The sequence below is a fragment of the Macaca nemestrina genome, chromosome 15 (genome assembly GCF_043159975.1).
Source record: "Macaca nemestrina isolate mMacNem1 chromosome 15, mMacNem.hap1, whole genome shotgun sequence".
In the NCBI taxonomy this organism is placed as follows: domain Eukaryota; kingdom Metazoa; phylum Chordata; class Mammalia; order Primates; family Cercopithecidae; genus Macaca; species Macaca nemestrina.
The window spans coordinates 89,190,586-89,215,447 of NC_092139.1; the positions used below are offsets into that span (position 1 = coordinate 89,190,586).

Consider the following 24,862-nt stretch of genomic DNA (forward strand, 5'->3'; position numbering starts at 1 on the left):
TATATACTCTTTCAGGATGCGACAACTATGGACACTGTCTGGGGTCTCTGTCTCTCTCATTATCACAAGTGAGAATACTAACAGCTCTCTCCTATGCAGACCGTAGTCATGTTTCCCAGTTGCACAAGAATGTCTCTTACAGTTGTTTAATTTCCTTACCAACCAGGACCCTTAAGTTTCCCATGCTGATATTTGGTTGCTATTTCTCTCTGATCCAACATTTTTCAAGCAGTATTCCTTGGAACCCAACAAAAGTTCCACAAGAAAACTCAAGTTTCTGATGCACTGTTGGACCAGGTTCATTGCATGCAGTAGGACCTTGCTCAAGTGATGAATCCATTTGATGTTTTCACCATCAAGGGGAAGGGCGCTATGACTTTTGGGCACTGGGTTGATAAAGGGGAGATAGCAGCTGATGATGGCCCTACCCACCGATGTATGTGTGTGGGCAGGACCTATCGATGCATTTAGAAGTTGAGGGAACTGTGTATCCTGCAGATGGAATTTCCAGTACTGAATCTCCATCACCCAGCCACTAGCATTCAGCAGGTGCTCTGTAAGAAGAAGCCCTTCACTGCCAATCATGGCCATTACACAGGTGAAGGAGAAGATGACTTTTAACAGCCATTGACTCTCACAGTAAACTGAGGTGGAAACTCAGGTTCACAAAGTGACTTTGAGAGAAGAGACGGAGGAATCAGGTTAATTAGTAGCAGAAGGCTTGCCCAGAGCAGGAACAACACAGGGTCGGTGAGGACCTAGGGATGCCATGGTGTGGAAGGAACAAGGCCTGAACCAGGAGCAGGAAAGGGCATGGGAAAGACCATGCGCCACATATGATGAGTCAGCATGTGGAAGGCACAGCAAGTGTTGCCCAAAGATTTTATGTAATAATCTGGCAAACAGCTGCTTCTCTATCCAGACTGATGAGCCAAAAAATGTTACTGATGCATTGCTGTCACATGTTAACATGCTGTGAAGCATGGTGACATTCAAGGAAACCTGTTCTCTGCAGACACCTACCCACCGGTACAGCGGACACCCCAGCTATGCCAAAGCCTTTGTCTTCCTCTGGTGTAAGAGCCTGAGAACAACCAGGTGGCCCCTGAAAGGGGTGCCGCATCATCTGCTCTGCATGGCTGAGTTAAATGGGGAGCTCCCAGAGAACTTTCCAGAAAACAGCCTGCTTTTGCTGGGTACACTGAGGATGATCCAGGATCAATGGAAGTGACAGAAACTTAATTTCCCCATGGCTGCAAGGTGAGCACTGGGAAGACAGCTGAGGCAGTTTAGCCACCATCCCCTAGTGGCTTCAACCCCAGGTAAGCAGGGACAGGTGAAGGGCCTGCCTGAGCCCACCTGTGTCTAATTAGTTCCAGCATCAGCAACTGCATCCTGTGGACCACCAGGGAGTGTGTATGCCCAGCCCCTCACAGATCGAGAGAACATAAACAGAAAATTCTCCTCCTTACACTGAACTGCACCACACACCTGTGCCCAGATCTTCATTTACAAGATGGTATCACATCAGACACAGACTGATCTGGGTCCCAGGTCCCCTCAGGTTTCTGATGTCCTCTCAGATCCCCACACACAGCAGACTCTTCACCGCAGGGCGTTGAGCCAGCTCTTCCCCTCACAATGCCTGTTACAGGTTTACAAGTTACTCCTCTCCAATATGTTGGGGATTTGCTTTCACTGTGTGTGTGTGTGTCTATGTATGTATGTATGTGTATATATATGTATTCACTGTGTATATATATACACACACACAGTGTATATATATATTCACTGTGTATACATATATATACACATATATAGACACAGTGTATATATATATTCACTGTGCATATATATATACACACACATACATATATATATACACACACACACATACACACACACACATATATATATATATTTGTATTTTCTTGGGTAAGCTAAGCCCCTTGTACCTGGTCTTGAGTCAGGCAGGCGCCACACAGAGAAGGGGAATTCCTCCCTTAGAATGAGCAGTCCATGGATCAGGGAATCAGGGACCTGAGCAGCAGGTTCTGAATCCACACCTAGACCGAGGAAGTCCCTGAGCTCCCAGCCAACAGTGTGGAGAGGCCACCAGGGGAAGCAGAGAATCAACTGGCAAAGCTACCTGGGGATGGGGCGGGCCTGAGTGACAGGGAGATGCTGACATGCAGCAGGTGCCAGTGACCACGACCTCACACCTGGAGGGAAAGGGTCTTTATTTTCCTAGAAGATTGTCCTTGTGTCCTTGACACTGATATAAACATTCTGGAATCACATTTTATCTTCAGCTCTTTTGCATGCTGACTCTCTCTGACACAGATCCAGGCACTTGACTTCTCACAACGCCCCCTCCTCCACACCCAGTTGTGCTAAAACAGCATCCCCCTCATGTACAGTGTCCTCCCTGAGGTCACAGGTGTCCTCCGTACTTTCCTTTGATCTGGGAGTCCCTGTCCTGCAGACATAGTGGCTTCTCCCTTCCTGGCTGCTCCTCCACATCCACTGTCCCTGGTCTTTCCCGACTCTCTCCTGGGGAAGCTGCCAAATCACAGCTCTTGATTTCTTTGTGAGTCACAAAATAGTTGCTCATTAACCTTTAGTTGACTTAAGTTCTTATTCATTAACACATTTTCCCCAGCAACTGAAGACATCTTATTTGTAATAAACATTCACTTCTGGGGGTCTTGGAGTTTGCAGCCCCCTCTCCTTCTCTCACGGAGCAAACATTTCCTTCACCTCCCCATCTGTCCCTGGTCCTGACAGCATCCTGGAGATACTGAGGCACAGCAGCTATGACCTACCTAGGAGCTCACAGCCAAGGCAGAAACTTTCAGCATCTCATTGATCTTCCAACACTCTGTGTGCACTTGGCAAATAAGGAATTTCATTGACCTCTATCACTCAGGGGCTGTGCCCTGGGGTGGAACCTGCACCTGTCCAAGGTGTGTGTTATCACCTGTACAGTGGAGATGAAGAGGGAACCTGCATTGGGTTCTGGAAAGTACCATCTAAAACAGATTTAGGCCTACACCAGAAATTTCCTCTCTAACGTAACATCTTTATGATTAGGACACATTTAGAGGCCTAGATCAAAATTAAATACCTCCTTCCTGAGCCAAGATAGAATGGAGGAGGGGACTGGGGACCCCAGAGAATTCCCCAGTTACCAGCATGACTCTATGGTCACCTCCCAGACTAGGTCAAAACCCATCCCATAGGAAATACTTCATATTCCCCCAGGAAATACAGACAAAGTGAACTCTGAGCTCTGCTATGACCAAGTGAGCCCAGGAGTGAGACTGAGCGCAGTGTGATGTGGAGATGTCTGCAGAGAATATGGAATCAATTCATATAGGAGATCCTGGGGGCAAAGGGCGGGAGGGCAAGGCCACCCCTAACCTCTTTGGGTCCCTTGGGGCTGAGCCCTTCTGGGAACCACAAGCCTCCTCCAGCAGCAGCCCCTGACTCTGCTGATTGGCAGCAAGGGCCGTTCTCTCCAACAAGGGGTTAAGGGAGACCTGGGAGGAGCCTGCCCAGCCTCAGATTTGACAAGCAGCATTGGAGGTGCTTCAGCCATGGCCTGGTCCCTCTTTTCCTGGGTCTCCTGACTCACTGCACAGGTGCTGCCCCAGGGTCTCACCCACCTGCCCAGCCCCAGGCCTCTAGGTTCAGCCTGGCCCTCAGTCTGAGCTCAGCAGGGCCCTGTGTGTGGTGGGCAGGATGCTCATGACCCTGCTGATGGGGGAGGGGCTGGGGGTGCTGAAATGCCCCCACTCTGTGCTCCAGTGCTCATGGGTGCCCTGAAAGCCCTATTATTCCTGGGACTCACTCCAGTCCCGGCAAGTGGCAAGATATCCTTGGGTTGAGCCGCTCAGTTTCAACTTTTTTCTCTCCCTTTTTCTTTCCTTGCAGGCTCTGTCATCTCTTGTGAACTGACACAGTCACCCTCAGTGTCAGTGGCCCCAGGACAGATGACCAGGATCACCTGTGGAGAAAGTAACATTGGAAGTAAAAGTGCTCAATGGTACCGGCAGAAGCCAGGCCAGGCCCGTGTTTGGGTCATCTATGGGGATAGCAGGCGGCCTTCAGGAATCTGTGAGAGATTCTCTGGCTCCAACTTGGAGAACACAGCCAACCTGACCATCAACAGGGCCCAGGCTGGGGATGAGGCTATTACTGTAAGATGTGGGACATTAATGCTCCTCATCCCACAGTGACACAGGGAGAGGGAGGAGCAAGACACAGGCTGCCCTTTTCAGAGGCTGTCCAGGCAGGCTCTGCAGAGGGGGCACCAAGAGTGAATTTAGGGCTGAGGTGACAAGGATACATTGAGGTTTGGGGGACTCAGTTGTGATTTGGGGAAATGGGGACTGGTTGGAATATCAGGCCAGGGTCGACATCCTTAGTTGGGCTCTGGATTTCCATAGGGGATGAAAACCAGTCCTTGGCCTGAATATCCTGAGTCAGTTTCCAGAACTGCCCAGCTCAGCCTCCCGTGGCATCCTGCCATTCTCTTCAGGAAAACCAGTGGAGTGGATACTGTGTGATCCACCCATATTCCCTTTTCTTAGAATGCCCACTCAGCACTGCTGGTAGCTGTGGCAGTTCAGAGCTGTGCCCTCACTGAGAAGAGCTGTCAACGGAGAAACCTGTCTCCTCCAGGTTTGTGCCCCTTCTCAACAAGGTTTGGTTCCATAGCTGCCTGAGGTGAAGATCTCAAGACTCCCTTTCAATATAGGAGAAACAGAAAATCCTCCGAGTTTCACAGCTCCTTATTGGGATGGTAGAAGACTCAATGTGGGTCAGGGTGTTCTTGTGCCCGGTGTTGCCTCCCTCACTTAGTTTCACACCAGCTGTGCAAGCAGATCTCCATCTCAGAGTCTGCTTCCGGGCATCCCAAAATAACACAACAAGTCATCCCCAACTTGAGCCATCAGGAACCTGAGGAGGCCACAGTATACCAGAAAGCACCAGTTTATTCCTAATGATCATTGTGAGTCTGCAAATGCCCAGTGAGATCTGAGTGTTTCTTGCATTTGTATGGAATGAAAGGGGGCCTGGCATGCCAGGTGCTCTGGGGTCTGAGGGAGAGGTAGAGTCAGATCCTCCTGCAGGAATCTGGGGTCGGGAGAAGCAGCCTCACCCCAAGCAGGGACCACAGATGCACCCACAGGGGGAGCTGCAGGATGGATGCTGCCCACCTCCACCCTCCACATCCTGTGAAAAAAAAATCATTCTTTCCACTCCTCCTTCAGCCTATCAAAGTTGACACTTTGAAAGCCACAAGAGCCCACCCTTGTCAACAGAAAACCCACTCACATCCCCATCAGCCACACAATCTCCACATAAAGATTCTTCAAAAAATAGTAACAGTGGCCATGAAAAGGTATCTAAAATGTTACATAAATAGTTGAACTTAGATTACATATGAAAATGATACTGTTCTGATCAGTTAGGTAAATAAATCATTTGAGCTCATTTACCTTCTTCTCTTTGTATGTCTAACATGGCGACTAGACCTTGGGATATCCATGAGGCTCACACCATATTGTGATTGAACAGTGCCCCTTCAGGTAACAGGGGCTGAGGACTGACCTGCTGCAGGAAGTATCATCTCCATCCATAGGACATCAGTGTGAACCCAGGGAGAGGCACTGCTGCAAGAGAAATGAGAACAGAAGCATGGACCACCTGCTTGTGCAGGGGACTGAGCCTTCACTTTGACCAAATAAGTTTATTTTCCTATCTTCAATCCTGAACAAGAGGGCTTTCTGGAGTTCTTTTAATTTTCAGGCTTGTGTCCCTTCAAGTTTCAGGCTGTCTGGAGTCCCAGTCAGGGGACACTGAGGAAATCCAGGAGTCTCACTCTGACTCTGTTGTATTTCATCTGCTGGGGCCATCCCAAACCGCTGCATACCATTTCCTTTCCTGGTGCTCAAATAGCTGCTCCATGCACTTGTCATGGTTTCATAGCTCAATCTGAGTGGGAAGACAGGATAGTGTATGTTGTAATATTTAAATGGAACCTAAATCCTTTAATTGTTTTTGTTGTTGCTTTTGTGTTTTTTGAAAAAAAGTCCCGCTCTGTCGCCCAGGCTGGAGTGCAATGGCGTAATCTCGGCTCACTACAATCTCTGCTTGCTTGGTTCAAGCAATTCTCCTGCCTCAGCCTACTGAGCAGCTGGGATTCCAGGCCCCCGCCACCCCACCCAGCTAATCTTTGTATTATAGTAGAGATGGGGTTTCACCATGTTGGTCAGGCTGGCCTCCAGCTCTGGACCTCAGGTGACCCACCCGCCTCAGCCTCCTAAAGTGCTGGGATTACAGGCATGAGCCACCGCGCCTGGCCCAATCGTTTTTTCTAATATGAAATGTTGAAAGAGTTTTGTCATAGGCAGTGGGAAAGGTGAAAACAGATTAAAAACATTTTAAGAAAAAGAAAACAAAAACGTATGTACAGACTGTCTGTGTGTCTTCAGTGCTGCAAGGTTCAGAGAGGTCAGTTGTTTGGCTCCTTAAGGATGTGCCAAGATGGAGGAAAATGCCCCCACAAAGTCTGACACTATAGGCTGCCTCACCGTGTGCCTGTGCCTAGAGGAACTCCAGAGACTCCAGCTGGACAAGGACAATGCACAGATGTGGCCCCGATGGGATCACCGGTGAGGCCTGGCCTGGTAGAGCCTGCCCCGGGCTACCCTGTGGTACCTCACGGCACCTTCAGCCAGAGGTGCCTGGGGTGAGGGATGAGCCTGTGTCTGCATCGTGGGAAAGGCTCTCACTCGGGGCCCTCCTGAAGCAGGAGCCTCGAGATGTGGGGATGCAGCATAAGAACATCGTGCTCTCCTGATCGTCTCTCACCAAGGGAGCGGGCTGCGGGGCTGTCCTTAGGATGTGGGTGCCTGGTTACCAGAGTTCTAAGTTCTTTGAGGGTCCGTCACCAAGGAAGTGAATTTACTTCTTTAAGATTCCGTACCTTCGGCTCCTTCCTTCCATAAGAACTACTTATAAGAACTTCCTTCCATAAGAACCCCCTGGGCTGCTGGCCGCTCACCCTCCCCCCAGGTCAGCTCCTTACCTCTACACAGGTAAGCCCACCCAGGGCCTGCTTGTACACCTGCGCCTGATGTGCACCTGGGGCCTAGGAATCCACTTGGGGCCTGCGATCCAACAGGGGCCTAATGTGGATTAAAAGTCATTTTGATTATTCCTGCAGGGAGGAAAAGGCCTTCTAGCAATAAGAAGCACAGTTTCACATCAAACATGTAAAAATGATCAAAATCTCATGGAAGAAAGGTATCAATTTTAATCACTGAAATGTTAACTTTTGATAAATATGTAAGTTTATAAGGAAAAATAAAACCATGCTACAGTTATATGGAATGCTATAGAGTTTCTTTTATGTGGATTGAACACAGAAAGCTCCCACCTACTTATGGTCATAATTTTCTACCTTAATCTTCTTCTTCTTATGATTAATAGAAAAAATACCATGACAATGATGGTGATGATGGTTGAAGCACACAACTGAGGTTTAGTGACAGAAACATCAGGTGCTCCAGTTACAGTGCAGCCGTTCTTATTGGGGTGTGAAAATCAATCTTGTGTTCAGTATACACAGGAAACAGGAGTACATGTGGGGAGAACCACATTTCACTATACTTAGGTTTTTCACAGAAGAGCTACAGTTTATCCTGCACTCTCCATTCTGTGATCAAAAACCATGGAACACAGACGAGCGTTTCAACCTGAGACTCAGTTACCAGAAATGCACCTGCCCCACCTCCCTGCAACCATATATACCACCTCTCTGTGCTGAGCCAGAAGGGTTCACATATGGCACAGACTGACGCTGGACTCCATAGTTTTCATCCTCCCAGGTGTCAGGTGTTCTGGGGTCACCCAGAGGATGGAAGCTCCTGGGTTCCCTCTTCTTGACCAGCAGGGAGCAGCAGAGCTGCAGCCAGAAGAGAGTCTGGGGCTGCCCAGGAGGAGCCTAAGAGGGAGGCCAACCCTGAAGGCTAGAGAGGTGTTCCAGGATCAGTCCTAGGTCTGGAAGCCCAGTAAAGTGCATCCTATCCCCTCGGGCTGCAGTCACCCCATCATGAGTGCTAGATTTACATAGCATCACCCAACTGACAGGAGATGGAGAATATGAGGACCTTACCTGGGAAATGCAGCTGGAGACACTCGGGCCCTGGTGTCAGCCTGGGCAGCTCCGAAAGGGCTGAATTTCTCTCGGAGATGCCCCTAGGTTGAGATGCTCTAGGAGGAGGGCACAGTGTGAGGAGATGGGGCTCCCAGGACCCAAGTCCTTCACCCAGGATGGCTGCCTGAGCCTCCTGCCCCTCTCAGGGTCTTGTCCCTCTCTGTTCAGCAACATTCTGAGGCGCTGAGTCCTCAGTCCTGGGCACTTCCACAGGCTCCCCCACCCCTTCTCCCTCTGCCTTTCCTTCCAGTCCCAGGCATACTCTGATTCAGGGGCGGCTCCTGTGCTCAGGGGAGTCTCAGGTGGGTGGGGTGGGGCATTCAGGACCCTGGTTCCTGGATGGGACATCCCCAGCCTCCTTGAGGAGACGGTTTCCACAGGGAAGGGAATTCTCACCAGTCTCAGGCCACAACTCTGGCCACCAGGTGGTCTTTGGCTCAGTGACAGGATACACCTCATTGCAGGGACCAGGGACCACCCACCCTATGGAGCCCACACCCTGTGCAAAGACTGTGTCCCTGGGATTCTCACAGAGACCATGGGGCTTACAGTTGGATTTCCCATCAATATTTCATACAAACTTGTAAAAAGCACCAGAAAACCACACTGGATAGAGAACCCTGGTGCTTTTAACCAGTATACATAAGTTATTGATGCGAAAAATAAATAAACAATGGCAGAGCTGAGGATGGCAATGGCTAATCCACTGTGGGGAAGGGGATGGCCTAGAAATATCAACACCATGGGTGAAATGAGACCGGATGTCCTGATGACTCCACATGGGTGAGCGGTTCCTTACATGACTCAACTATTCTCACTGAAATAGTTAACAGGTGTCCTAATGACACAATCCATCATTTAGATGAAATGACCAGGATAGGACATTTCCTCCAGCCAGGAAGACTGGACAAATTCATGAGCAGGGCTGGCCCAGTACACATGGATCTGAGACCCTTGGATCTGAGTCCCTCCAGCCCTCCAGGCGGACTCTGAAGAGGGGTCGTCAAGAGTGGATTTAGGACTTAGCTGACCAGGATATTTTGGGGTGTGGAGACTCAGCTGTGACTTAGGGAAATGTGGTCTGGTTGAATCATCAGACTGAGGTAGATATTCCTCAGCTGGTCTCTGGATTTCCACAGGTCATGACAAGCCAGTCCTTGGCCTGAATATCCTGGATCAGTCCCCAGAGATGAGCTCAGGTTCACGTCATTCTCTACAGAAAATCCAGTGTAGTGGACACTGTGGGATCTGCCCAGATTCTTTCTTCTGAGCTCAGCCACCCAGCACTGCTGGGAGCTTGTGGCAGCTGAGAGCTGTGTCTTCACTGGGAAGTGTGGCTCAGTTCAGAAAACTGCCTCCTCCGGGTTTATGCCCTTCCTCAGCGAGGTTAGGTTTCATGACTGCCTGAGGCCAAGATCTCAAGACTCTGCCTCGATATAGGAGGACCTGAAAATCCTCCCAGCTCTACAGCTCCCTGTAGGAAAGACTGAGGCCTCAATGAGGGTCGGGGTCTCCTTCTGCCCAGTGTTGCCTCCCTCACCTCCTTTCACATCCTCTGTGCATGCAATTCCCCATCTCAGAGTCTGCTACCAGGGAACCCAAATTAAGATCACCAGCCATCCCTAACATGGGCCATGCGGGACCTCAGGAGGCCACTGTACACTGGAAAGCACCCGTTTATTCCTAAATTAGCACTGTGAGTACCCCATGTCCAATGAGATCTGAGTGTTTCTTGCATTTGTATGGAATGAAAAGGGAGCCTGAGTTGCCAAGTGCTCTGGGTTCTGAGGGAGAGTTGGAGTCAGATCTCCCTGCAGGGAAACCTAGGGCAGGGGGAGCAGCCTCACCCCATGCAGGGACCACAGGATGGATCCTGCCCACCTCCACCCTCCACATCCTGTGCAAAAATCATTCTTTCTATCCCTCCTTCAGCCTATCAAAGTTGACACTTAAAAAGCCACTACAGCCCACCCTTGTCAACAAGAAACCCATTCACATCTCCATCAGCCACACAATCTCCACAGATTCTTCAAAACATAATAACAATAACCATGCAAGGTATATGATATGTATCATAAAAAATTGTACTTATATATTAAAATGATACTGTTTGATATGCTACATAAATAAAATACATTATTTAAACTCATCGACTTCTTCTCTTTGTATTTATAATGCAGTGACTAGACAGTGGGATTCCCATGAGGCTCACATCATATTGTGATTGGACAGTGCTGGTCTGCATGGCTTCAGGTTATGGGGCTGTGGAGTGACCTGGTGCAGGAAGCCCCGTCTCCACCCATTGGAAATCAGTGTGAACCCAGGGAGAGGCTGGTGTAAGAGAGATGAGAACCCAGGTGTGAACCACCTGCTTGTGCAGGGGACTGAGCCTTCACTTTGAGCCAAATAAGCTATCGTCAATCCTGAACAAGAGGGCTTTTTGGACTTTTTTTTCAGGTTTGTGCCGCTTCAGGTGTGGGGTTGTCTGGAGCCCCAGCCAGGGGACACAGGAAATCCAGGAGTCTCACTCTGACTCTGGTGTATTTCATCTGCTGGGGCCATCCCAAACTGCTGCATACCATTTCCTTTCCTGATGCTCAGATAGCTGCTCCATGCACTTGTCATGGTTTCAGAGATGAAACTACATGGAGAGACAGGATACTGCAGATTATATATTTAAATGGAAGCTGAATCCATTAATATTTATTTTAATATGAAACATTAAAAGAATTTTGTCACAGGCAATGGGGAAAGATGAAAAGAGAGTATAAGTGTTTTGGAAAAAAAAATGTATTTATCGAATGTGTGTGTGTCTTCAGTGTCGCAGGATTGAGAGTGGTCAGCTTTAGATTGCCCTGAGGATGTGCTCAGATGGGGGAAAGCAAGAAAGCAGGAAACACAGATCTCTGTGACCTGACACATAAATCACAGTAAAATGGAAATAAATCTTTCAATAAATCAAACATTCACAATAAATATCACTCTGATGCACACAGAAAAGTCTGTTAGCAAACTTTCCCTTTGTCCTGCCGGCTCATATCCCCATGGATCACCTGTGTGCAGAGTGGACTCTGTGGTCCCCATTTCTCAGGCTGAGAACTAGAGGCTGGGAAGGACAAGTCACCTACTTGTGAGAGGGAAGGGCAGAATTGGGAGCAGCGGACTCAGGCTCAGGACTGTGGCCGTGGTCGTTGCTCCCTTGTTCCCTCTACAGGGTCCCTCCCACATGTGCCCGTGTGGATGTGGGTGCACTGCCTGGGGTGGCTGATGTACTCCAGGGATTCGATGCTGCAGATGCATCAGCACAAAGCGTGGGGGTGGGGATGGGATGAGGCTGCAGCTGGGGAGACCAGAGACCAACAACACCCAGCAGAGGTTTCCACGGGGCAGGCAGCCCCATTTCCTGACAGTAGAAACAGCCTGGAGGTGGGTGCCAAGCCGAGGGCACTGCAGGGTGTGCCCAGGCCTGGAGGGTCACAGAGCCACAGGCACCTCACAGCAGAGACACTGAGGGCCAGGAGCTCACTCAGGTAAGGGATTTCAGCAGATCTTTCTCTCCTGAGGAAATCAGGTACAAAAAAATTAAGATCCTGCCACCAGAAAAGACAAACAAGAACGTTGATCTCCTTGGCTGAGCCCTTCTGTCCCAGGAAGCAGAAGTCTCTGAGCCCAGGCCCAGGTGAGGGTGGGGTGAGGAGAGGAGCTCAGGGTGTAGATTTGCATGGAGGCCCCGCCCTCCTCTGAGGCAGAGGGGATAAGACAGGGCTGGGGGCAGGCCCAGTGCTGGGGTCTCAGGAGACAGCACTTGCAGGACGTCTCCAGCATGGCCTGGACTCTGCTCCTCCTCACCCTCCTCACTCAGGGCACAGGTGACGCCTCCAGGGAAGGGGCTTCTGGGTCCTTGGCTGATTCTCGGTCTCCTGCTCGTCAGGCTCACCTGGGCCCAGCACTGACTCACTGGAGTGTGTTTCTCCCTCTTTCCAGGATCCTGGGCTCAGTCTGCCCTGACTCAGCCTCCCTCTGTGTCTGGGTCTCCTGGACAGTCGGTCACCATCTCCTGCACTGGAACCAGCAGTGACATCGGTGGTTATAACTATGTCTCCTGGTACCAACAGCACCCAGGCAAAGCCCCCAAACTCATGATTTATGAGGTCAGTAAGCGGCCCTCAGGGGTCTCTGATCGCTTCTCTGGCTCCAAGTCTGGCAACACGGCCTCCCTGACCATCTCTGGGCTCCAGGCTGAGGACGAGGCTGATTATTACTGCAGCTCATATGCAGGTAGTGGTACTTTCCACAGTGGTCCAAGTTCATGGGGAACTGAGACCAAAACCTGCCCTGGGTTCTCAGGCTTCCTCCTTGCTCTGAAGATGCTTCCTCACCCCGTGCAAGGGGCTTCCTGCAGCACGGCCTTGAGAATTCTTCTCTCTCAGCTCCTCTCCTTTCCCACCATGAAATCCAACAGGAAACCTGCCCTGTGGTTTCTCATCCAGGACAGGGACAGCTTCCTGATGCTTGTGTGCTGTGGTCGGTCCCTGAATGTGCAACTCTTCCTAGCTCTTCAAATGCAGGGACAGGGACAAGGAGCTGCCTGATTGCTGCAGTCACTGCTTTTTTTCAGGGATGTCTTCAACCTAAACACATCACCATCTCCCACACTGTGGGTAGAATTTTAGCCAACTACATTCTAATGGTTATCGCCACAACCTTGATCTTAAATAACAGTGCAGCGAACATCCGTATGCAGCCTCCTTTGAGTTCCTGTGTGAATATGACCATAGGGTTCATTTCTGAAGGTGAAATTGCTGATCAGAAAGATGTGTGTTTGTAATTTTCACCCACTGTTGTCAGAGTCCCCTCCAGAGGGGTTCTTCCAATTTACAATGCCAGCCAGAAGTACTTGTTCGGAGTATATTGTTGAAAGTGTAAATTTTTGCCAACCTACCAGACTCAAAAACGTTATCTTGTTACAGTTTTATGTTTGAGTCTCCCATTCTGCTTAAGGTTGGGGCCTTTTCACAAATAGTTCAGTATTCTTTATTTTTTTAGGATTTGGTAAACTTTTTCTTGAATATCCAGTTAAGAAGAATTTTAGTTTTTGTGGCCAGGCATGAAAGCTCATGCCTGTAATCCCAGCAGTCTGGAAGGCTTACACATGTGAATTGCTTGAGCCCAGGAGTTCAAGATTAGCCTGGGAAACATAGTGAACCCTCATCTCTATTACATTAAAGAAAATAAACATAAATTTTAAAATGAAGCATTTTAGTCTTTGCGGCCCAAGAATCAACTTTGGGGATATTACATAGGTACTTATAGCGTCATTTACAATGTAACCATTTAAAATGATAAAAAACCACTGTCAGCTCTGGGCCACACAAAAACAGGTGTCAGGCCAGTTCTGGCAGGATGAGGGCTATTATGGTGGGAAAGGGAAATGGAAGCCATTAGAGTTCCTTCTACCTAGAAAAAAATAGTAAATCAAAAACAGTATCATATCCCTGGAGGGATTGCAGAGATTAGTGCCACCATCAAGGACTTGAAAGACACAGAGGTGGTGATCAGCACCACATCCCCGTTCAACTCTCCAATTTGGCCCGTGCAGAAGATAGATGGATCCTGGAAAGTGACAGTGGATTATCATAAGCTTAACCAAATGGTGACTTCAACTGCAGCTGCTGAACCAGATGTGGTTTCATTGCTTGATCCAATTAACACATCTCCTGGTACCTGGTATGCAGCCATTGACTTGGCAAATGCCTTTTTCTCCATTCTGGTCCACAAGCCCACCAGAAGCAATCTGCCTTCAACTGGCAAGGCCAGCAATATACCTTTACTGTCCTACCTCAGAGATACATCACCTCTCCAGCTTTGTATCATAATATTTTTTCTTTTTTTTTTTTTGTTTTGAGAACGGAGTCTCGCTCTGTCACCAGGCTGGAGTGCAGTGGCACAATCTCAGCTCACTGCAACCTCTGCCTGCTGGATTCAAGCTATTCTCCTGCCTCAACCTCCTTAGTAGCTGGAGCTACACATGCGCACCATCACGCCCAGCTAATTTTTGTATTTTTAGTAGAGACAGGGTTTCACCATGTTGGCCAGGATGGTCCCAATCTCTTGACCTCGTGATCCAAATGCTTCTACCTCCCAAAGTGCTGGTATTACAGGCCTGAGCCACCATGCCCAGCCCTTTGTGTCATAATCTTATTCAAAGAGACCTTGATCACTTTTCACTTCTGCAAGATAGCACACTGGTCCATTACACTGATGATATTATTGGATTGGATTCAGTGAGCAAGAATTAACAAACACAATGGACTTATCGGTGAGACATTTGCATGCCAGAGGATTTGAAATAAATCTGACTAAAAATCAGCGACCTTCTACCTCAGAAAAATTTCTAGGGGTCCAGTGGTGTGGGGCCTGTTGAGATACTCCTTCTAAGGTAAAGGGTAAGTTGCTGCATTTGGCCCCTCCTACAACCAAGAAAGAGGCACAACGCCTAGTGGGCCTATTTGGATTTTGGAGGCAACACATTCCTCATTTGGTTGTGTTACTTTGGCCCATTTATTGAGTGACCCAAAAGGCTACCAGTTTTGAGTGGGTTCCAGAAGAGAAGAAAGCTCTGCAACAGGTCCAGGCTGCTGTACAAGCTGCTCTGCCACTTGTGCCATATAACCCAGCAGATCCAATGGTGCTTGAGGTGTCAGTGGCAGATAGCGATGCTGTTTGGAGCCTTTGGCAGGCTCCCATAGGTGAATTGCAGTGAGGTACCCCAGGATTTTGGAGCAAGGCCCTGCCATCCTCTACAGATAACTACTCTACTTTTGAGAGACAGCTCTTGGCCTGTTACTGGGCTTTGGTGGAAACTGAACATTTGACTATGAGTCATAAAGTTACCATGGAACCTGAACTGCCTGTCATGAACTGGGTTCTTTCTGATCCATCTAGCCATAAAGTGGGTCATGCACAGCAGCATTTCATCATCAAATGGAAGTGGTACATACATCACTAGGCTCGAGCAGGACTTGAAGGCACAAGAAAGTTACATGAAGAAGTGGCTCAAATGCCCATGGTCTCCACTGCGGCCACCCTGCCCTCTCTCCTCCAGCCTGCACCAATGGCCTCATGGGGAGTTTCCTATGATCAGTTGACTGGGGAAGAGATGGCTAGGGCCTGGATCATAGATGGTTCTACAAGATATGCAGGCACCACCCGAAAGTGGACAGCTGTAGCACTAAAGCCCCTTTCTAGAACATCCCTGAAGAATAGCGGGGAAGGAAAATCTTCCCAGTGGACAGAACTTAGAGCCGTGCCACTGGGTGTGCACTTTGCATGGAAGGAGAAATGGCCAGATGTGCGATTTTATACTGATTCATGGGGTGTAGCCAATGGTTTGGTTGGATGGTCAGGTACTTGGAAGAAACATGATTGGAAAATTGGTGACAAAGAAACTGGGGGAAGAGCTATGTGGATGGATCTCTCTGAGTGATAAAAAACTGTGAAGATATTTGTGTCCCATGTGAGTGCTCACCATTGGGTGACCTCAGCAGAAGAGGAGTTTAATAATCAAGTAAATAGGATGACCTGTTCTGTGGATCCCACTCAGCCTCTTTCCCCAGCCACCCCTGTCATCCCCAATAAGCCCATGAACAAAGTGGCCATGATGGCAGAGACGGAGGTTATGCATGGGCTCAGCAACATGGACTTTCACTCACCAAGGCTGACCTGGTTATGGCCACTGCTGAATGCCCAATTTGCCAGCAGCAGAGACCAACACTGAGCCCTCAATATGGCACTATTCCTCAGGGTGATCAGCCAGACGCCTGGTGGCAGGTTGATTGTATTGGACCTCTTCCATCATGGAAAGGGCGGAGGTTTGTCCTCACTGGAATAGACACTTACTCTGGATATGGGTTTGCCAATCCTGTATGCAATGCTTCTGCCAAGACTACCACCTGTGGGCTCACAGAATGCCTTATCCACCATCATGGTATTCCACACGGCATTGCCTCTGACCAAGGCACTCACTTTACAGCTAAAGAACTGCAGCAGTGAGCTTATGCTCATGGAATTCACTGGTCTTACCATGTTCCCCATCATCCTGAAGCAGCTGAACTGATAGAAGGGTGGAATGGCCTTTTGAAGTCGCAATTACAATGCCAACTAGTTGACAATACTTTGCAGGCTGTGGTAAGGTTCTCCAGAAGGCCATGTATGCTCTGAATCAGCGTCCAATATACGATACTGTTTCTTCTCCTGTAGCCAAGATGCATGGGTCCAGGAATCAAGGGGTGGAAGCAGAAGTGGCTGAGTCCTTTAGTATTTATGTAATTCCACTGAGACAGGGTATTAGTTGTGTCCCAGAAAGGTGAGGTCAGGGGTGTGTTCATAGGATTTGAGAATCTATGTTCAGGGGTTCAAGGCAGGTCTTCAAATAAGGAACTCCCTGGACTTGGACACATCTGGGACATCGCAGCTCGGGCTGGTGGGTGCTGGGAGCTGAGGGGCACCTAATGAGTCTGGATTAGTAATTATTTTTTAAATAAGTGACCTCTTTGTGCCAGTGAGAACCATGTTGTCCTAAAGCAAATTGTTCATCTGGGTAAGTGCTGTTTAGAAATTTCCTGAGCAATGGGTGCCTTTAGTGATGATTTACATCCTCACCCTCCTGGACAGAAAGGTCCTGAGGCTTTGACACGGTGACACAAGTATTTTCTCAGTCCCAGACCTTTCAAGTATCAACCCCGTTCCCCACCAGGATGAAAAGGATAATGCAAGAGGGAGAAATTTATTAAATTCATACAGAGAAACAGACGTCTCCACAAGCAGGGATAAGAGAGTCGGGATCAGCTGAGCCAGTCCTATCAGAGCTGATTCCCCTGTGATAGAAATGACCCCCACTTCTACCCCTAACACCCACCCCCCTCAGGCACATTAAAGTAATTACATTATCTTCCCATCTCCATGTCTTTCTATGGACACATAGACATGCTATTTCCTTTTCCAGGCAAAATTTTCCTCATCCTCTAAGTCCCAGTGTAAACCTCTTTAACAGACCCATAAGGTCCCACAGCTGCCTGGGCTGAGCTGAGGTTGGGGAGGGAAGCCCTGCCCTGCCCTTGTCTAGTCCTTCCCAGTGGCGTCTCCAGGCTCTTCCTCCCTCTGCTGGGGCTTCCTCTCCTCTCTGCAGCACCCCCGATGCCTCCCCATCTCCTGTCTCCCCCAGCCCCAGGCCCTCCATCTGCAAACCCTGGATCCTCCCCCTGCTCCATGTCCAGGCCCTGAAGAACAACCCAGGCCCAGAGACTCGGGCAGAATCTTCCATCCCACCAGCTTCGGGGCGGACACGGGGGCATCACAGCCAATGTTCCCTGAGGACTCCAGCCAGGGACAGGCCTGAGCTCCCTGGATATCCTCTCACATGCCACACACACAGCCCCAGTAGGATCATTTAGGAAGCCCTAGAACCACCTGAGCCTTGGATGAGATACTCTGAGGCCTTCTGGATTAGTCCTCCTGGGTATACCTCACTCCACACACCCAAATCTTCCTTTGTGGGTTAAGATCCTTCCCAACCCAATTTGAACAAGACCCTGACTCTCTTTTCCATTAATCACATGAACTTGATAACTGGATGCATTAAAGATGAACTCACAGACCCATCTGAACATTGGAAAATGAGTTTTCTTCTTTCATTTATTCATTTAATCATTTTTCTTCAATACCTGTAAGAAAGTCCAACTTTCTAAAGATTCACTGATGTAAAATACAGGCATCAACTGAGTGAAGAATCTGAAACTGGTGGATAATTTGCTCACTCTTCCTCAAGGAAATGTGCATCCTCTTCATTATTGTCACATCCAAGAAGGTTGTGTCCTCTCCAGGGTCAGTGCTGCCACAGTGTCCACCCTGGACATGAGCACATTGCAAGAAATTGGCCCCAGGGATCAGCTCCTTTAGAAAAACATGAGGTTTCAGTGAGAAGGGATGAAGCTTCTCAGTCCCTTTTTGTTTGCTTGGTTGGTGTTTTTTGTTTTTGTTTTTTTTTTTTTGGTGACAGAGTCTTGCTCTGTCACCTAGGCTGGGGTGCAGTGGCACGATCTTGGCTCACTGTAACCTCCACCTCCTGGGTTCAAGCAATTCTCCTGCCTCACCCTCCCGAATAACTGGGATTACAGGTACCCACCACCACACCCAGCTAATTTTTGCATTTTTAGTAGAGACAAGGTTTCACCATGTTGGCCTGGCTGGTCTCAAACTCCTGACCTCAGGTGATTCTCCCGCCTCGGCCTCCCAAAGTGCTGAGATTACAGGTGTGAACCACTGCACCCAGCGCCTCTTTCTGAAGGGACACTTTCCGGCTGGAGGGAGAGGGAGCCACTCTTCCATCTCCATTTCCTTGTAGAACAGGCTCATTTGGGCTACTATGGAAACATCCAGAACACCTGCTCAGTGTAGCTGACTGACCCCAGAGCCTCATTCATCCTGAGAGGATGACAGAGGTTGGGAGAGCCCTGCCCAACTGTGGGCTCAGGAGGCAGAGCTCTTGGCATTTCCCCATGGCCCATGCCCCTCTCCTGCTCCCCCTCCTCACTCTCTGCACAGGTGCCACCTAGGACCTGAACCCAGGCTCAGCTCCCACAGAAACCTGAGCCTGACCCAGACCCTGAGTTCAGCCCAGGAGATTTTTCAGTCGATGGAACCCTGAGAATGAGCCCCACAGTCTCCTGATTCTGCAGGCTCTGTGGTCTCCTAAAGGCTCAGCTGTGTCCAGTAGAGTTGGCCATGAGATACCTTCCTACACCTGCTCAGGAGAGAGTGGAACAGGCAACAGTGCAGAAAAAACCAGCAGGAGCCCAGCCAGGCCCTGCATCCAAAACAGCGACCAATCCCCACAGATTCTGCAGCTCTAACCTGGAGTACAGCCCCAGTGAGCCCACCACCTGCAAGCCGAGGTGGGCTCCTCACACAGCCAGGCCATCATGGGGGATGGCAGTGAGCCAAGGGACACAGCCCTGCCACCACCCTGGCACTCACATTCTTTCTCCCCTACCCTGGTCAGTCTCTGTGCCACAGAGCCCAGTATCTGAATTCAGGACACCTGCACTCAACCTGGACCTGCCACAGCTTTTCTTTGTTGTCTTGGGCAATGTAATCTCTATGGGCTCAACTTTACCTGCTGTGAAATGGGAAGCCTTATACTGACTTTAAGAATTTTCTTCCTAATTAAATGATAAAAATGACCAAAAACAGGTTCTCATTAATGAGAGAGAAACTCTACAGAGGTCTGAATGGGTAGCACAGTTTTTGGAGTCTTGTTCTTCCTCTCGGGGAATCCAGGAAAGAGCTCAGCACAGAGCATGTTTTCTGCAATGGAAGGAAAGGGTTTCCCTGGTCAGAACAAACAGCAGATTCCTTGTTTCAAATCTCTAGCCTATGCTCATATAGAAATCCTCCCACCACAAGCCCCAAACATTTGTGATGAAATCAAATAATCCCAACAGAGGTAATAGTAAGAATAATGAAAATAACGATGGTAATGATAGTGATGATGATGATGATGGTGATGCTGATGATATCACAGCACAACTGAGCTTTAATGTCCAAAAACACCAGATGTTCCCAGTGAATTGTAGCTGCTCTTAATAGGTGGTGGGAGCATCAGTCTTGCTTGTAAATACATAGACATTCTGGGACCCTGTATGGTTCTGACTGGGTTACAGAAATTGCACCTGCCCCACCTTCTCGGGCACCACATTTTCAACCTTTCTATGGTGGGCTAGGCAGGGCAGGGTGGGTCACACTGGCAGAGAGTGAGGCTGGACTCTGGTCTGAAACCTCTTAGGTGAAAAGTACTGTGAGGTCACCTGGAGTAGGAAAGTTCCTGGGCTGAGTCTCCTCTTCCAGCAGGTGATGGCAGAGCTGCAGCCAGTGGGAGTCAAGTGTCCCAGGGTCAGTTGTAGGACTGGAAGTCAGGACAGCCCATCGCCCATGCCGACCACTTTCTGACAGTCAGATTCACAGAATCACCCAGGACACTGACAGGAGTCCAGACACAGTGAAAGCCTCACCTGGGATACACAGCCGGAGGTGCCTGGGCCCTGGTGTCAGTCTGGGCAGCTCCTGCAGGGCTGGGATTTCCTGGGAGATACCCCGAGGTCAAGGAGCTCTAGGAGGGAGCACAGTGTGAGGGGACGGGGTTCCCAGGGCCCAAGTCCTTCACTCAGGATGGGCGGCCTGAGCCTCCTCCCATTCTTAGGGCCTCACCCCTCTCTGTCCAGCAACATCTTGGGGAGCTGAGCCCTCTGTCCTGGGCACTTCCAGAGACACCTCCTGAACCCTCTTCCCTCTGCCTCTCCTTCCAGCTCCAGGTGGACTCTGACTCGGGGGCAGCACCTGTGCTCGGGGAGTCTTGAGTGGGTGGGGAGGGGCATTCGGGGCCCTGGTCCCTAGATGGGGCATCCCCAGACTCCTTGAGGAAACACTCTTCAGAGAAAAGGGGATTCCTACCTGCCTCAGGTCACAGCTCTGACCACAGGGCTGTCCTTGCATCAGTGACAGAATCTGCCAGGCTGATATAAAAATTATTAACCCAGGCTAATAAAAATTTACATACACAGAAATGAGACACCAGAGATGAGCAGGCAGAGGAAAGAGCATGTGAGGACACAGCAAGGAGGCAGCGACCTGCAAGCCAAGGAGAGAGGCCTCAGGGGAAACAAACCTATAAACACCTTTATCTTGACTCCCCAGCTTCCAAACTGTGAGAAAATAAGTGTCTGCTCTTAGGCCTGTAGGTCTTTGGCATCTGCAGGATTCCTCAAAGATCTGTTTGGGGAAAACATGTAACTTCCCAATACTAGTTTTCTAGTAAAGACTAGGCCTTAAGCATAGGGCTTTGCATCATCCTATTCCACATTATGAAAGTCTTCTGAGGTCCCTTGTAAAACAATCACCAATGCATCTGGCATATGTTAAGGGCTTATACATAGTCATTCTGAGTGATCTGGTGATTTACGGAAAATGGCATTTTATGGGCACCAGGGCTACTGTGAACCTTGGTCTGAGGACCATAATTAGTCCCAGTTCCCTGACGGTGCTCAAGTGCAAAGGGTGTAACTGTGGCTTCCTCTGAAGCCCCTTCTATTGGGTAAAATCCTGAAATTCACCTGGTCTTTCTGATCTTGAGAAATTACCCAGAGAAGGCCTTCAGGCTCAGGGCTCAGACAAGAACTGGGGCAAATGCTTTAGGAAATAGAGAACAGATTTGCATCCCCTGTTCACCAGGCTTTGTTCATCTAACAAAGACACAAGAATAAAGAAAGTAGATTTGCATAAAGAGCCTCCCCTTCCTATGATAAAAGAGACCTGGGGGTCCCTCCGCAGCTGTGGACTCAGAGGCAGAGCTCTGGGGCATTTCCATCATGGCCTGGACCCCTCCCCTGCTCACCCTCCTCACTCTCTGCACAGGTGCTGCCTCCCAGAGCTCAGCCCCCACAGGACCAATAATCAGCCTGGCCCTGACATTCAACTCAGCGCAGGGAGTGATGCAGGGTGTGGGGCTGTGGGAGTGAGATTCTCATCCTCAGAGTCACCTCTTCTGTCCTCTCTTGCAGGCTCCGTGGTTTCCTCTGAGCTGGCTCAGGAGTCTGCGGTGTCTGTGGCCTTGTTACAGATGGCCAGGATCACCTGCCAGGGAGATGGCATAGGAAACTACTACACAAACTGGTGCCAGCAGAAGCCAGGCCGAGCCCTAGTAGGGGTCACCTGTGGTAACAACTGTCCCTCAGGGATCCCAGACAAATTCTCTGGCTCCAAATCAGAGAAGAAGGCCATCCTGACCATCACTGGGACTCAGGTTGAAGATGAAGCCGACTATTACTTTCTATCACGACAGCAGTGGTACTCATCCCACAGTGACATCACTCATCCCACAGTGACACAGGCAGATGAGGAGATTAGACAAATACACCTTCACTGTGTCACCCTCTTCCTCCAGCCCCAGCAGGACTGTGGACACAGCCATGAGCAGGGCTAATGAAGTATGAATGGATCTGAGCCCTCCAGGTTGCCCTTTTCTCCAACCCTCCAAGCAGGTTCTGCAGAGAGTGGGTTAGGAGGGAATTTTGGGCTGGTGGGATCAGGTTGTCCTGGTATTGTTTGCACTGGATGTGTCTTGGCTCAAGATGACTGGCCAGAACGACAGTAGCAAGAGGCAGCCATTGAGTGGTCATGGTCCCTGAATTTCCTGTTGTACTGTCACGCTAAGGCAGTGCCTCTACTCTGTGGCCCAAATGCCCTGGATTATTTCTCTGAACTGCCCATGTTTAACTGAGACCCTCACACCTCAGCTCCATGGCATCCTCACGTTCTGAACAGGGAAGCCTTTCATAGTGAGTACTGTGACATGCCTTCAATCCCATAGCGGATGATTGTGGAGACAGGAGCCTCCATCCTTTCCTTTGGATCTTGTGGAGAGGCCCCTGGGAACTCTCCAGGAGTCCAGGCACTTCCAGGTAGAAGCAAACCCCTGGTCCTCAGGAGGTGTCACCTGCTTTTCTGTTCCATGTTCTATTAGCACCAGGAGCAAACCCAAGGCCCCACTGATGTTGAAGGAGCCACCAATCTCATTTAAACTCTCCAGGATGTGTGTGCCCACAAAGGGGACCAGACAGAGAAATCAGAAGCATTTGCTGCATCTGTCCTCACTGCAGCCCAAGCAGCAGCAAAACATGTTAAGATTCTTTTTCGGATGGTAGTTTTCTCAAAGATTTAATTTTCTTTGAAATACAAAATCATTGTCCCTTAAAATCCAGGGCCTTGGAAAGAGTAAGAAATGGTGCTTGCATGGAGGATGAAGACTGGGGACCTTACACTTCACTGTCTCCTTTTCCCCAGAGCTCATCTACATCTGCGAAGAGAGTAGAAACCGTGGTAATGCCCTTAGGATAAACCTGGCCGCCTGCTCTGGCCTCTGAATTCAGCCCAGCTGGACATCTTGGCTGCAACTTCATGAGGAGCTGAGAACCACCAAACTAACTGGCTCCTGAATTCTAGATGCAGCAAAGTGACAAGATCACAAACATGCATTCTCTTAACATTCTAAGTATTAAGAGTCATTTGTATTAGGGCATGAGGTTGAGTCCTCAGAAGAGCTTTGCCTTGGAACTTGGGAAAATATCAGCCTACACATAAGGCTGCTCTGGTCTCTACTAAGAAAATGTAGATGCAAGGTGAAGAAGGTGAGGCAGGAAATTAAAGAAATGAAGAAAAATAAAATTAAAAAGAGAAAGAAATATGCTTTCCTGTATTAGGCTGACTTGTCACAAAGGCAGCAATGGGCACAGCCCAGACCCAGGGAAAGTCTTGATAATACTATCTAAGAAGCTGGAACACAAAGCAATGTGCTCTGGAGACTCTCCCAGCACTCCTTCAACATAAGAAGAAGAAAAACACATTTTCCTTTGTTTTATGGTATGAGTTTATAAACTCCTGCTCTGTGTAACTGGTGACTTCAAGTATTCTGTCTTATCTAAGCAGGGAAGTGAGGGTCATAAGCCGTCTGAGCAGGCCACCTGGGCACCATAGTGAAGGCCATGGAATAAGCCATGCTAGGCACCAGGCAAACCTAGATAATGGGCATCTGGGTTGCATAGAAATGGTCATGTGTGATCCTGAGTTATGAACCTGTTCCAATGTGATTAACTGTTTTTGTCCTGCCTCTGTGTCCCTGCTTTTACACCACTGTAAGCCTTCTTCAACCTAGCCCACCCCTTTTTAGAGTGTGTATAAAAGTCAACTGCTGTCTTTGTTCTGGGCTCAGTCTTTGGATGTTAAGTCTGCTGGGTAGTCTGAGTGCACTCAATAAAGATATCCTCCTGTATACACCCCGAGGTCTCTCTCTGGTCCTCCTGATCCCACAACAAAGGTTCAAACAGTTTCAATACTTTTACTGAATCCAAAAATAAAAGACTAAAACAGAGAAAGAAATGTAAGAATATTCTGAATCCAACAAGGAAAAACTTACACAGTCTGTATTCAATCAACATTTCCTACAAGGAAACAAGAAAATATATGCTATAAGAAACAGAAAAATTAATCAATCCAAAGTGACCTTGAAATTTCACAGACGATAAACTTTGTAGGCAGGAACACACAACAGAAACTTTTTTTTTTTTTTTTTTTTTTTTGAGACCAAGTTTTACTCTTGTTGCCCAGACTGGAGTGCAAGGGCACGATCTCGGCTCACTGCAACCTCTGCCTCCCAGGTTCAAGCAATTCTCCTGCCTCAGCCTCCTGAGCAGGCACCCACCACCATGCCCAGCTAATTTTTGTATTTTTAGTAGAGACAGGATTTCACCATGTTGGCCAGGCTGCTCTTGAACTCCTGGCCTCAAGTCGTCTGCCCACCTTGGCCTCCCAAAGTGCTGGGATTACAGGCAAGAGCCACCACACCCAGCAACAGAAATTCTTATAACTATGTTCTACTTCTTCATGAGGGTAGAGGATGGATTTACCAGGTTAAGTAGAGACAAAGAAGACATAAAGACCCAAGTTAAACTTTTAGAAATGATCCCTAAAATGTCTCTGACAAAAAATATACTTAATGAGCTTGATTACAGATTAGATGCTGTG

The 24,862-nt window shown here is 48.9% G+C and overlaps 1 long non-coding RNA gene and 1 gene segment (V, D, J or C); one reads left to right on the forward strand and one right to left on the reverse strand.

Annotated features, from left to right (window-relative positions):
- Window positions 1-2,072: 2,072 nt before the first annotated feature.
- LOC139358673 (uncharacterized) lies at window positions 2,073-7,251 on the reverse strand. Of its 4 annotated transcripts, XR_011613932.1 has the most exons (4): window positions 7,100-7,251; window positions 5,508-5,681; window positions 3,854-4,009; window positions 2,073-2,980 (listed from the first exon to the last, which is right to left on the reverse strand). It is a non-coding gene; the product is annotated as an uncharacterized lncRNA (long non-coding RNA). The 4 variants fall into 4 exon arrangements; XR_011613929.1 differs by having other exon boundaries at window positions 2,073-4,009; XR_011613931.1 differs by lacking the exon at window positions 7,100-7,251 and adding an exon at window positions 6,883-6,907 and having other exon boundaries at window positions 2,073-4,009.
- A 4,743-nt stretch (window positions 7,252-11,994) lies between these two features.
- On the forward strand, window positions 11,995-13,029 carry LOC139358674 (immunoglobulin lambda variable 2-8-like). The segment is given in 2 exon segments: window positions 11,995-12,099; window positions 12,215-13,029. Coding segments are annotated over 2 exon segments (654 nt in total).
- Window positions 13,030-24,862: the final 11,833 nt, after the last annotated feature.